At 41.6% G+C, this 12,756-nt stretch overlaps 1 protein-coding gene across 2 annotated transcripts in view; it reads right to left on the reverse strand.

The window, feature by feature from the left end:
- KDM5A (lysine demethylase 5A) overlaps positions 1 to 12,756 on the reverse strand; it is a 63,639-nt gene that overhangs the window by 20,204 nt on the left and 30,679 nt on the right. For both annotated transcript variants that reach the window (XM_015094999.4, XM_060414263.1), the window contains exons 17-22: positions 12,345 to 12,495; positions 10,868 to 10,982; positions 8,085 to 8,440; positions 4,865 to 5,003; positions 2,048 to 2,227; positions 736 to 897 (exon numbers count right to left, since the gene is read on the reverse strand). In XM_015094999.4, coding sequence (XP_014950485.2) covers positions 736 to 897; positions 2,048 to 2,227; positions 4,865 to 5,003; positions 8,085 to 8,440; positions 10,868 to 10,982; positions 12,345 to 12,495 — 1,103 coding nt within the window. The remainder of the gene's footprint in view (positions 1 to 735; positions 898 to 2,047; positions 2,228 to 4,864; positions 5,004 to 8,084; positions 8,441 to 10,867; positions 10,983 to 12,344; positions 12,496 to 12,756) is intronic.

Here is a 12,756-nt window from a genome sequence, read left to right on the forward strand (position 1 = left end):
AACAAGAAATTATTTCCATCAGCCTCAAAACAGGATCATTTGCAGGCAGGAACAGCCATATGAAGTCACTTAGTGAATGCGATTCCCCACTATTACATATTGCCCAAGCTCATTTTTATTTTCTACTTCCTCAGGCTCCTTGTAATCATAACATATCCCTCCTACTCTACAATAAAACCCATAATTTTAATTATCTACAAACACTTTTTTGCATACTCACTATATTACTGAATGTACCGAGAGAGGCAAGGACTGCAAACAGCAGCTGCAGTCAGTCAGCTGGTACCATTCCTTTGAAGAGCACAACAGTATTAAGCACCATTAAACACTCTAAAATCCTAGCCTGGTAATCCCATTACTATGAGTCAAGTGTAGGAAAACAGCCTGAAAAAAGGAAAAGGCTAAGTCCACTTTGCTATTATCCATAATACTGAACACCGAGTAACAACAAAAATGATCAGTATCAGAAATGTGTTTAGTAAATTATGGACAATTTGATGGACTACTGGACAACTATTAAAACAACAATAAAGAGAGATATGGAAAGGGCAATTTTAGGGCGAGAGAACAGTTTTTATCCACTTTGACTCCAAATATTAAAAAGGTGTGAAATATGTACAACCATGAGGTCAAAGATGAACTATACAAAAATAAAAAGTTAGGAACATAAAAAAGTGACTGCTTCACAGAATGCTGCATTCACCAAGCAAATTCAAGAAGCACTCTAACTCTCACCACTGTGGCTGCGTCTCTGGTTTCCTCCAGTCCCTCCTCCAGGTCACTCAGAGGCTCAAGGTCCAGATCCTTTTCTTTTTCTTTTTCTATCAGTTCTTTTACTTTTTTCCTTCTATTTTTTCCACTCCCATAAATACCAATGTCAGTCCGGGGACTAAGCACCTACAAAAATAAAACCAAACATTGAGCTCTGGTTTTAAAAAATCTCAAAATTGAAAATAAAAGTAACCATTTATTGACCACTCACATGTCCCAGACACATTCTTAGAAACTTCACCTGCATTATCGAACTCAACCTTCCCAACAAGCCTCTGAAGTAGGTGGTATTATCTCCACAAACAAGGGGAACAGGTTCAGAAAGGCAACAAGTTGCTCACAGACACAGCCTTAACACCAGGAATCCATCGTCAAACATGAAACAATCTTATTCCAAAGTTTATGCTCTTAAGTATGTTCAAACTGTTCAACGTGAAAAGGGTAATGAGCATTTAAATTTGTGCTTCTCACTATTTACAACTACCAAGACATGAAAGCAACCTAAGTGTCCACTGACAAGAGGAATGGATACAGATGTGGTGCATATATACAATGCAATACTACTCAGCTACAAAAAAAGAATGAAATATGCCATTTGCAGCAATATAGATGGACCAAGAAATGATCATACTAAGTGAAGTAAGTCAGACAACAAATATCATATGATATCACTTACATGTGGAATCTAAAAAAAGAAATACATATGAACTTATTAATAAAACAGAAGCAGCTTCACAGACATAGAAAACAAACATGGTTACCAAAGGGAAAAGGTGGGAAGAGGGATAAATTAGAAGTTTGTGGTTAACAGATATACAATACCTAGATAAAAAATAGATAAGGCCCTACTGTATAGCACAGGGAACTATATTCAATACCTTGTAATAACCTATAATGGAAAAGAATCTGAAAAAGAAAATATATATGTACAACTGAACCACTTTGCTGTACATGAGAAACTAATACAACATTATAAATCAACTGTATTTCAAGGTAAAAAATTATTTTTTAATTTGTGCTTCTGAGAATAAGATCTTTTGGTGATAAGAGTCCACGATAACAACAGGGATAAGATGCAGGCTGACACAGTGTAAGGTGAACTGGAAGTGTGTTCAAGGTTCCAGATTACTAGCCAACATTTGATACCACCCAGTAGGAATGAAGTTGTATAACCACGACCAGATAAACTGACAACCACCCTCACCTTAGGTAATGAGTCACCTACTTCTGGGGAGGGCACTGAAGGGCACGCACATGAAAACAAACCACTCCTCACCTGTAGCAGCGTGTGGCTGGAATTCTTCTTGAGAAAGGTCCTCCCTGTCCGTTCTCTCCAGGCCCGAGCTGCTGCCACTTGAGACTCCACCTGGGGCAGTGCATCAAGACGCACGGGGATAGGGCGGCCTTTAGCAGATAAGCTCTCCAGCTGCTCCAAGTAAGCATAATTGCTGCCACTCTGGGAAAGAGAAGTACAGCCTTACATAATCTGTCATCTCTCATGGAGTCTGGCAATACACTATTAGTAGATCTTATAAAGAGTTTAGTGCTAACCTTTTCCATTAACTATTAGTCTTTAAACCTAATTGTATCTCTTAACAGTCTTCCAATGTCCTTTAAAAAAATGTTTTTATAAATTCATGTGGTCAAAGGTTTTTTAAAATGAATTAACAAGGGACCCAGTAAGATGTAAAAACTAGTTCAAAGGACAATCTAAAAACAAACATACAAATGCAATCAGGAATGAGGAAAAGTAAAAGTGAAGTCGCTCAGTTGTGTCCAACTCTTCGCGACCCCATGGAATACAGGCTACCAGGCTCCCCCATCCATGAGATTTTCCAGGCAAGAATCCTGGAGTGGGTTACCATTTCCTTCTCCAGGGGATCTTCCCGACCCAGGGTTCGAACCTGGGTATCCTGCATTGTAGGCAGATACTTTACCATCTGAGCCACCATGGAAGTCAGAAATGCGGAAAGGAATTTGCTAATAGATGGAAACAGGCATTTAATATCATCCAGGTCAATGGAATCACCTTTTCTACAGTGTGGAGAATAATTTGTTCCTTAGAAATCTGTTTTCCTACAGACTAATTCAGTCACATTACTTTTAAATAACTGAGAGTTGTAATGAGCATGGTAGAAGAAAGTCTAAGGCACACACTCAGAGAATCAAATAAACCCGGGTGGTTTGCTAAACAACATCCACTACTCCACTGAAAGGACACGGTAGTCTCTTCTGCCTGTTTCAAAGTCTTTCAAAATTTTTCCAACTACTATAGAGCAGTATCTTAGTTCTGACAACCTCCTTCATTTATAGACAAGAGCGGATATTCTACTAATTAACAATGTGTCAGTATTTCTACTTAATGAAAATAATCAGTTTTTAAACTTAAGAGTACTTTAAATTTACTGACATTAAATAATTAAGTCATTACAGGAAATGGAAGAGTTAGTCAGTAATCCATCCCAGGGTCCTGGCAAGAACATCAGAGTATCAGGTCGGCGGCCCACAGACGACAATCCAGAGTGATCCCTCAGACGGTATGACTCTCCAAGCAGACATACAGAACACCTTCTGGCTAGGCCAGGACACAGCCTCCTCCAGCCTGTGTACCCTGAAGGACAGCAGAAAATGTCCACTATTTCAGAGCCCCCAAGTCCATCCTCCCACTAAAGGGAAGAAACAGTCCTCGGAAAACCACAGCAGCTACCTCTACTTGCCAGCTCAGATCTTCAATCATAAACAGCCAACTAAAGATTATCTATCAGTCATCTGATAACTGCCTGAAATTGGTCAAAGATGAAACAAACAGGGGAGTACTGATAAAAACAAGTAATTTTAAAACACAGAACAGAAAGAGTAGCAACTAAGCAGGTCCCAGAAAAACTCAACTGAAAAGAAAGCAAAACAGAAGTCATTAGACCATGACACCTCCTCTTTCTAACGGCAGCAGCTGTTTAGTGGGAGAGCTGGTTTCCTTTCTTTCAGGCCAGCCCTACAACATATTCACCACTGTAAACGCTGCAGTGAATGGTCTCTGCAGACCATTCAGAAGGAACCTTATGTATTCAGGCATACTTTCATCTCTAGCACTTAGTTCACTGTTTTGAGTTACGTATGTGTAATACATGTCTTTTCAACTAGAATATGCCACTTTGAGGTCCAAGGTTGTATCTTTACACCCTTCTCTCCCATTCCTACTCCCAAACATCCAGATGAGTCCCCAAGAGTATTGTGGGGTTCAGTAAATGTCAGTTTCATTTTCTTTTCCTGCTACTTGTTTCAAAAGTAATTAGAGGACAGTGGGGCGGGGGCTAAATTAGGAGTTTGGGATTAACATATACCCACTCCTGTACTTTCCTGGTGGTGCAGTGGGTTAAGAATCTGTCTGCCAATGCAGGGGACGTAGGTTCAGTCCCTGGTCTGGGAGGATTCCACATGCCCGTGCACCACAACTGCTGAATCCACACACCCTAGAGTCCTTGCTCTGCAACAAGAGAAGCCACTGCAATGAAAAGCCCAAGCACAGCAGAAAGAGCAGCCCCCGCTTGCTGCAACTAGAGAAAGCCCGTGCAAAGCAACAAAGACCCATGACAGCAAAAAATTAACAATTTTTTAAAAAGTACACACTATATATATAAAATAGGTAAATAAGGGCCTACTGTATAGCACAGGGAACTATACTCTATCTTGTAGCAACCTATAATAGAAAAGAATCTGAAAAATATTTTATATATATACAAAAAAACTGAACCACTTTGCTGTACACTTAAAATAAGCACAACACTGTAAATTAACTATACTTCCATTTAAAAAAGTAACCCATGTACATGGCAAGAGAGTCAAATACAGCAGGAAATAAACTCCCTACTGCTAAGCATTAGCATTAAATGGCTAATTCTGTCATCTCTCATAGCAAGAAGTCAACAGAAACAAGTAATGTTTAAATAGGTGATACATGTTTAAAAATAAAAATCAGATGAAAGAACAAGTGAATTTCAAGTACACAATTATTTCAGTAGAGAATTAAAGGCTTCAAGGATTCAGGTGTGAGACAGCATTCCCTGAACGGTGGACAGCTCAAGAGGTTCTTTACCTGAATAGCTTCCACTTTAGTTGTCCATTCTCGGGCCTTCTGTAAGGCTTCTTTCAGGGACAACACATTGGGCAGAAAGGCTGGAATGCTCTTAGCTTCATTCACGATGCTTTCTAAACTCGCCACACTATGCCGAGGCCTTGATAAACATAAAAACAGGGAGGACGCATGAGGATAAGTCAAACTACCAACACTTAAATAACACAACATATAAAAGAACTTTCATATATGTGACTTCACTTAATTCTCACCATAAGCCTATGAGAGAGGCAAACAGCTATTACCTTCATTTCCATTTCACAGGTAAGTTTAACTCAGGATCAATTACTTCCTCAAAGTCATTTAATGCAGTAAATGGCACACATGAAGCACTGACTCAGAATCAGTGTCAGATCCCGTGCTCTTTCCCACACTAAACTACCTGTATATCAGTTTCCATAGGATCTGAAACTGTCAGAGATGCCAAGAGACAGCAATGTAGGAAGCAGTGGTCTAGAAATCCACTGATGTTGACATTTAATTCAACTATAAGCACTAAACACCTTGCTACACAAAGATGACCGAAATACAGACCTTATCCTAAGAAATATACTTGTACTAAGAACAAATGATTGTGGGTTCACTACTAGGGAAATAGTGATTAATCTGACCTGGGAGAGCTGAGAAGGGTTCTGAACTAGGCCTTAAATAAGTGTGATTTGGTCGTGTAAAGGATTAAAGGAAAAACATCAGGAATTTAATGAACAAAGATGTGGAGAAAACTTGAAGATGTTAAAACCAAGTTTAAGATGAGGGATAGTGAGAACGGGAGATGGGATGGGAGTAACAGCAAGGAGGGGAATCTGGCAGAAAAGATGCAGATTAAGAGGTCTTCAGGGCTGTGAATTAAGGTCTATGTGAGCAACGGGAAATTACTGAGAGTGGGAACAGTTTGAGCACCCATGATCCCTACTATGTGCCAAGCACTGGGCTATGTCCTTGGGATGATTAATGCACAAGATGACATAGTCCTTGCCTTCATAAAACCTTTTAATCATGGGGGAGGTGATTATCAATAAAACATTACAATACACCATAATTACAATAATAAAGGAAAAGGAAGATGCTGTCAGAATATACAGTAGGGGGACTTGGTTGACTTGGCAGTAAGGAAGGCTTCCTAGAAGTGACTTCTAAGCTGGCTTCTCCTTTCTGAATAGGAACTAGTCAGGAACGCCAGGACCAGGCCAGGGGACGGGTGGTGGAGGTACACCAACGTAGGTGGACAGAGGGGAAAAGTGTTCCCCAGGGTTGGTGTGGAGAGCAGGGGTCATTATGTCTGGAACACAGAACACAAGAAAAAGAACGGCAAGGGGTCATGGTAGGTATTTAAGCAAGGGCCTAGATTACAAAAAGTCAGGTTGACGAAGTCTGAACTTCACCCTAAGGGGATTGGGAAACGGTGATGGGCTTTAAGCAGCGAAGTCAAACTGTCACTTCTGCACTTTAGGAAGATACTAATTTCACTGTGAAGAATGGATGACAGAGGGTTGAGATTATAGACAGAACCTGGTGCTGTGTGCTAAGTCAGCTGTAACAACAGCCCAAAGAAAAAGAATCAAAGAGAAAAACACCAAAGAAACAGCATCAGCAGGACTCGGGAGCTGAGTCTGAGGGGAAGGAAATGGGAGGGCAGGGCCAACACTAATTTCCAGCGTTCTGGCTTGTTCAAATGAGTGAAAGAGGGTTTAATTCAAAGAAAACAGGAACAAAGGACGAGAACACGGGAAGCAGTGGATGAAGGTTATTTTGAATACGGGGAGTCTGAGGCACCTACAGGACATCCTCTGGAATTACTTAACAAGCAGATGATAGCTACAGGTAAAAAAACAAACTTGTGTTCTAGATGAGGATTTGGAGTTGGTCTGCACAAAGATGGTAAATGGAGACAAGAAGTGAGATGAAATTTCCAAGAAAGGGTACAAAGTGAGCAGAAAAGCGGCCTAGGTCAGAATTCTAGGGAAAGCACTCTAAAAGAGGCAGAGAGGCCAAAATCAGGAGGAGAATATCTGGAAAGGAGCAGTCAGCAGCCAACCAGCGCTTAGGATGCAGAATGTTAAGGGTGCATTTCAGAAGAGCTTTGACAGGAGCTGGAAAACTGACTCCCTCAGTCCTCTCTACCAACTTCATTTTCTTCATGACACTAATTTGCTGAAACTCTGGAAGATCTCCTGGAGAAGGAAATGGCAACCCACTCCAGTATGCTTGCCAGGAGAATCCCATGGGCAGAGAAGCCTGGCAGGCTACATACAGTCCTTGGGATCTCAAAGAGTCAGACAGGAGTGAATGACTAGCACTTTCACTTTTCATTCACTGTTGGCCAATTTTAGAACTGCCTTTCCTATCAAATGAATCCAAAATAAGTGACTGGCAAAGTAATTAAGCACATGAAAACTTTGGAATGAAGTAGAAAAAGCTTTAAATTTGAGCTGTATTATTTAACAACTATATGATCTCTGTAAGCATCCCAATTTCCTCATCCTCACAAAGGAAATTATATTAATATTAATCTTTGGTGAAAAAATACTTTCATACAGAACATCTAAGTCAAACTGACGGACGCCTGACTTCAATCTCACAAGTCTACTGGGTGCCGATGCTAACGCCTCCCTTCTCCTGCCTGACTCTCATCTCTCTACTTCCCCGCGTGAATCCCCTGCTGGGGTAAAATAAACACCACTCAGCTTCTGTCACCTGGGCACACACTGACACATTCCTTAAGCTGATCTTAGGACATGTCTCTTACCTCCCCTCCCATTTCAATCCCACTCATTCTTCAAGGCTTGACTTACATTCTCCTCTTTCTCTCAAGAGTCTCTTCTAATCCTCCAAGCTACATTGACCTTTCCCCCTCTGATTCTAGCATTTTTCTGTTCCTCTCAGTTAACAACATACTGTAGCAGAGCTTTGTATTTCTTAGCTCCTAACTAGAGTAGCAGTAATGGTAAGGCTGTAAACAAAACACTACTTTGTATCACTTACCAAAGTACTTAACAAAGGACTCTGCACACAGTGTGCTCACAAGATTTGAAACTGTCCATATACAGACCCACGTGATAACCTAGTGACCACTTGGGGAAGGCACAAGACATTCAGCTCAACAGACCTTTATGTTCCTCCCCACTCTCTCCTTTCTAACCTACATCTTAAAGAAGGGACAGGCACCAATAGATGTGTTCACCTTGCCTGTAGGCAGACCTTGGCCTTCTCTTCCCATCGCTCAGAGACTGTGAGGAGCTCCTGAAGCTCGGCCATCGCTTTCTCCACAGCATGGTGGGGTGCCAAGCCGACCCCAGAGTCTATCAACTTTTTCATGACATCCAAGGTGACCTGCTGAGGGTCTGACAGTGTCAGTCTTACTTCATCCAACCAGCGAGCTTGCTGAAGCTCTTGCTTTAGTCGAGCTAACTCTGGGAGCTCCACATACAGACTGGAGCCCATATCGATCAACATCTGGAGTTTGGACGAGTCTGGGGTCTCGTCCATCATGGCCTCCTGAGCACGCTCATGAAACTCCTCCACGTCATCAAGCAAATTCTGAAAAGGTCAAAGGAATAAAGAACAAACTTAGAAGATACAAAATGAGTATGGAATACATATGGTTCTGGCAAACTACCAAATTCTAGACTATCTAATAATCTCACTATCATAGCACCAAACAGACATATGATAAAGACATAAATATGCTTCTCTGTAATTATTTACACACCCCTTTTCAATCTGATTAAGTCACTTTATTTTGGGGGGCTCCAAAATCACTGCAGACGGTGCCTGCAGCCATGAAACTGAAAAACGCTTACTCCTTGGAAGGAAAGTTATGACCAACCTAGAGAGTACATTAAACAGCAGAGACATTACTTTGCCAACAAAGGTCCGTTTAGTCAAGGCTACGGTTTTTCCAGTAGTCATGTATAGATGTGAGAGTTGGACCATGAAGAAAGAATTGATGCTTTTGAACCATGATGTTGGAGAAGACTCTTGAGAGTCCCTTGGACTGCAAGGAGATCCAACCAGCCCATCCTAAGGAAATCAGTCCTGAATATTCATTGGAAGGACTGATGCTGAAGCAGAAACTCCAATACTTTGGCCACATGACGTGAAGAGCTGACTCATCTGAAAAGACCCTGATGCCGGGAAAGACTGAAAGCAGGAGGAGAAGGGGACGAGAGAGGATGAGATGGTTGGACGGCATCACCGACTCAATGGACGTGAATTTGAGTAAACTCTGGGAGTTGATGATGGAGAGGGAGGCCTGGCGTGCTGCTGTCCATGGGGTCATAAAGAGTCAGTCATGACTGAGCAACTGAACTGGTCACTCAAAAATATTTCATGACTGCTGAGTTAGGTACAGGGACTAGTCTAGGCACATAGCATTAAACAAAAAATACAACATCCCTGTCCTCAAGGAACACATGTTTTAATGTAAGTGGCCAGATACTGAAGACATGAATATAATGCTTCAGTTAGTTTTCAGTGCTATGAAAGTAAAACAGGGCAATTCAATACAAAAGTGATCAGAGGTGATGAGGTGGCAGGGGGGAGCATATTACTTCACAACGATGATAACAACCAAAACTACAATGAGGAGGTACAGGAGGAACACTAGTTCAGGAAGGGCAAATAATAACTGCAAAAGCTTTTAAAGAGGAATGAGCTTGTGTCTTGGTCCAAAGTGGATGATGGATAGCAAAGTGGATATGGAAGAAAAGTGGTTAAGGAATAAGCAGAGGTCAGATTACATAGTGCCATGTAGATTAATTACAATCACTTCGCATTTTATTCTGATGGCTTTGGGGAACCACGAGAGGATCTTAACCATGGGGAAGTGATATGACTTGATTTCTATTTTACATAATCACTCTGGTTACTGCATGAAAAATGAACTGTCGGGAACAAGAGTGAAAGAAGAGAGACCAGTTAAGGAGCTGCTGTAGTAATCTAAGGGGCAGAGTCCCACAGTTTAGGGCATAATTTAAGTGATGGAGATGATGACTAGCAGTCGACTCTGGAAGAAATTTTAGAGGCAATATAACAGCAGCACTAGTTTTGAAACTGAATGTGGTATATAAGGGGAATAAGGCAATTAAGGGTTTTGATTCATCTCATCTAAAATGCCGTTCAGCCCACCACAGGCAAATAAGAGTGGCTACAACTGGATAGACGAGTCTGTAGCTAAGAAGAAAGGCAGTCAGAGCTGGGCATCAACTGGATACAGGTGATATTTAATGTCACCAAGAAGACATCAGGACCTCGAGAACAAAGGGCCAAGATTCCCAATGTACTCCAACCCAGAAGCCAAGCTGAGGAGAAAACAAACAGCCTCCCTAAAGAGGAAGGAACTGTGAATCGTGAATCTGAGATAAGCACAGTGTGGTGTCAGATGTTTAGAAAAGAAAATCTCTCAAGAAGGAAAGCATGGTCAATAATCAGAACACTCCTACAGCACAGGGTTCAGATAATACAACTGACATTGATTTCACTGTTGATAACCTTGACAAAAATCATTTTAGTTACCCAGCCCTGGCCAAATCACAAAAAGACACCACAACTTATCAAAAGTTAACTATGCAGATTAATGTATCTGAGAGACACTTCTGAGATTTTACATATTCATTAAGCCATGATGGCCCTGGTAATTTCAGAGCCCTGCATTTTCAAAAGTTCATGGGCTAGTAATTCACTGATACATTGATTCCTTTAACTAATTTTTTTCCATTTCAATTACATCTATGTTAAATGGAGGTTCTGGCCTAAAAGTAACAGAGAAAAAAAATTTTCTAAACTAGCCTTAGTTCCAGAATTTTAAAGGAGGAATTAAAGACTGAGAATGAAACCAAGAGAGTTCTTACTACCTACTGAAAAACCTTAAACAGCAGCACTTATTTGAGAAGAGAAACATAGAGAACAAAAAAACGAATCAAGACACACTATTCTTTTTACCCCAAAAAGAACGTGATACTCCACCTTTACTTGTCGAGCTTGGCTGATGACGCACGGAAGACTGAAGAGCTGCTGGACAAAGGCCTTCAACTCTTCAACCGTCAGTTTGGTCCGCGTCCTCCCACCGTCTGGGCTCTGCCTGGTGTCAATGTTGAGACGTAAGTAAGAAAATTCAGTCACTACAGCATTAAGGGGGTTTCTAGTCTCTTCAGAATTCTAACCCAAGAAATCCCCAAAATACAAGTGTCTGAAGGATTTCATTTTCAAATGAGATTCTTAGCTCTTCAGTTAATGGCTCAAAGATTCAACACTCTAAATTATAGTTCTTCCAACCTTAGAAGTATTAAACATTTCAAACATTTAATAAATTCTCACAGTAAAATGTTAAGTTCACTGATAAAACTAAATCCTCCATCTCAGGGAACTTAAGATGTAGAACAAAGGCCTTTAACCCAGCTTAGGAGATAACAAACCCTGTGAAACTGACTCCAGATTACGTCTGTACATACACTTTTCTAAGAAAAGGGTCTCTAAGCTTTGGCCAGATTCTCCAAGGTGGGGAGGCGGGGGTAAGAGACCCAGTGACAGGTGCGGAGTCCTGACTAATGATTGGTCTCTCATAAAACAAAAGATTAAAAAATGTACCAAGTAATTAAAAACCCAATGTGAACTGCTATAGAAAAAACTATTCAGACACAAGGAATATGTTAGAATGAAACACTGCCACAGAAAATGAAACGTGAATTATGTGAAATCCAAGGCATATACTGCCATGCTCCTTAACAGCCTCCCCTGCACCCAGGTCACTCTCTGCTGCCACCTGCCTTCAGCCTGCAGTATCATCTATTTACAGACACTATTACACACCTACTGTGTGCCAGGCATGCTTCAAAGCACAGCAATGAAAAGGATGAAAATCCCACATTCTACTCTAGCATTATCTTCCAGTGGGGTAGGAAAATAAGGAGGAGATAAGGCAGTAAGTAGATTTGTCCACCAGGAGAAAAACAAAGCAGGAAGGAAGAATAAAAAGGCTGCAATTTTACAAGGTTGTCCGAGAAGGCCTCTCCAAGAATATGATGTCTAAGCCAGCTGGGTATCCGGGAACATAGCCCCAAGGAGGGCCAGGAGCAAATACGCAAGCCCTAAGCAGAGGACACAGTGAGGGGGAAGGGCAGGGGGAGCACGGTGAGGGGGAAAGGCTAGGGGAGCACGGGGAAGGGCAAGGGCAGGGGGAGCACGGTGAGGGGGAAGGGTAGGGGGAGCAACGGGGAGGGGCAAGGGCAGGGGGAGCACAGGGAGGGGGAAGGGCAGGGGCAGCACAGTGATGATGACGAACAGGGCGGGTAGTGCAGGCAGAGCAAGAGAAGCGCGTGCAGCAGGAGACGAGGCTGGGCATTACTTGGGAAGGGTAACACAGCCTCACAGACAATTAAGACTCTGTCATTACTCTGGTCAAAACAAAACAGAAAACCACTAGAGAAATTCTTCTCAGTCTTACCTGTGTTTCTGCTTTTTGCTCAGAAGCAGCTGAGCCACAGAAGCACACGTCTCAGCTTCTTTTACAGCATCCTTAAGTTTTCGAAAGAGATCATTCTCTGGGTATTTCCTATCCTCAGCATCCTCTAACATTACTCGTAACTCAATCAAATCTGTAAAAACAAAGAGAGCCATATACTATCACCACAGAAAATAAAAAGCCAATCACCAACCAATTAGCAAAAACACTACAGCTGTTAAAATCCCGCCAATACAACTGAAGCTTATACCAGGTGGCTTGTTCCTAATTCTGAGAATTTCTCAGTTCAGTTCAGTCACTCAGTTGTGTCTGACTCTTTGCGACTTCATGGACTGCAGCACACCAGGCCTCTCTGTCCATCACCAACTCCCAGAGTTTACTCAAACTCATGTCC

The sequence above is a fragment of the Ovis aries genome, chromosome 3, assembly GCF_016772045.2.
Source record: "Ovis aries strain OAR_USU_Benz2616 breed Rambouillet chromosome 3, ARS-UI_Ramb_v3.0, whole genome shotgun sequence".
Classification (NCBI taxonomy): domain Eukaryota; kingdom Metazoa; phylum Chordata; class Mammalia; order Artiodactyla; family Bovidae; genus Ovis; species Ovis aries.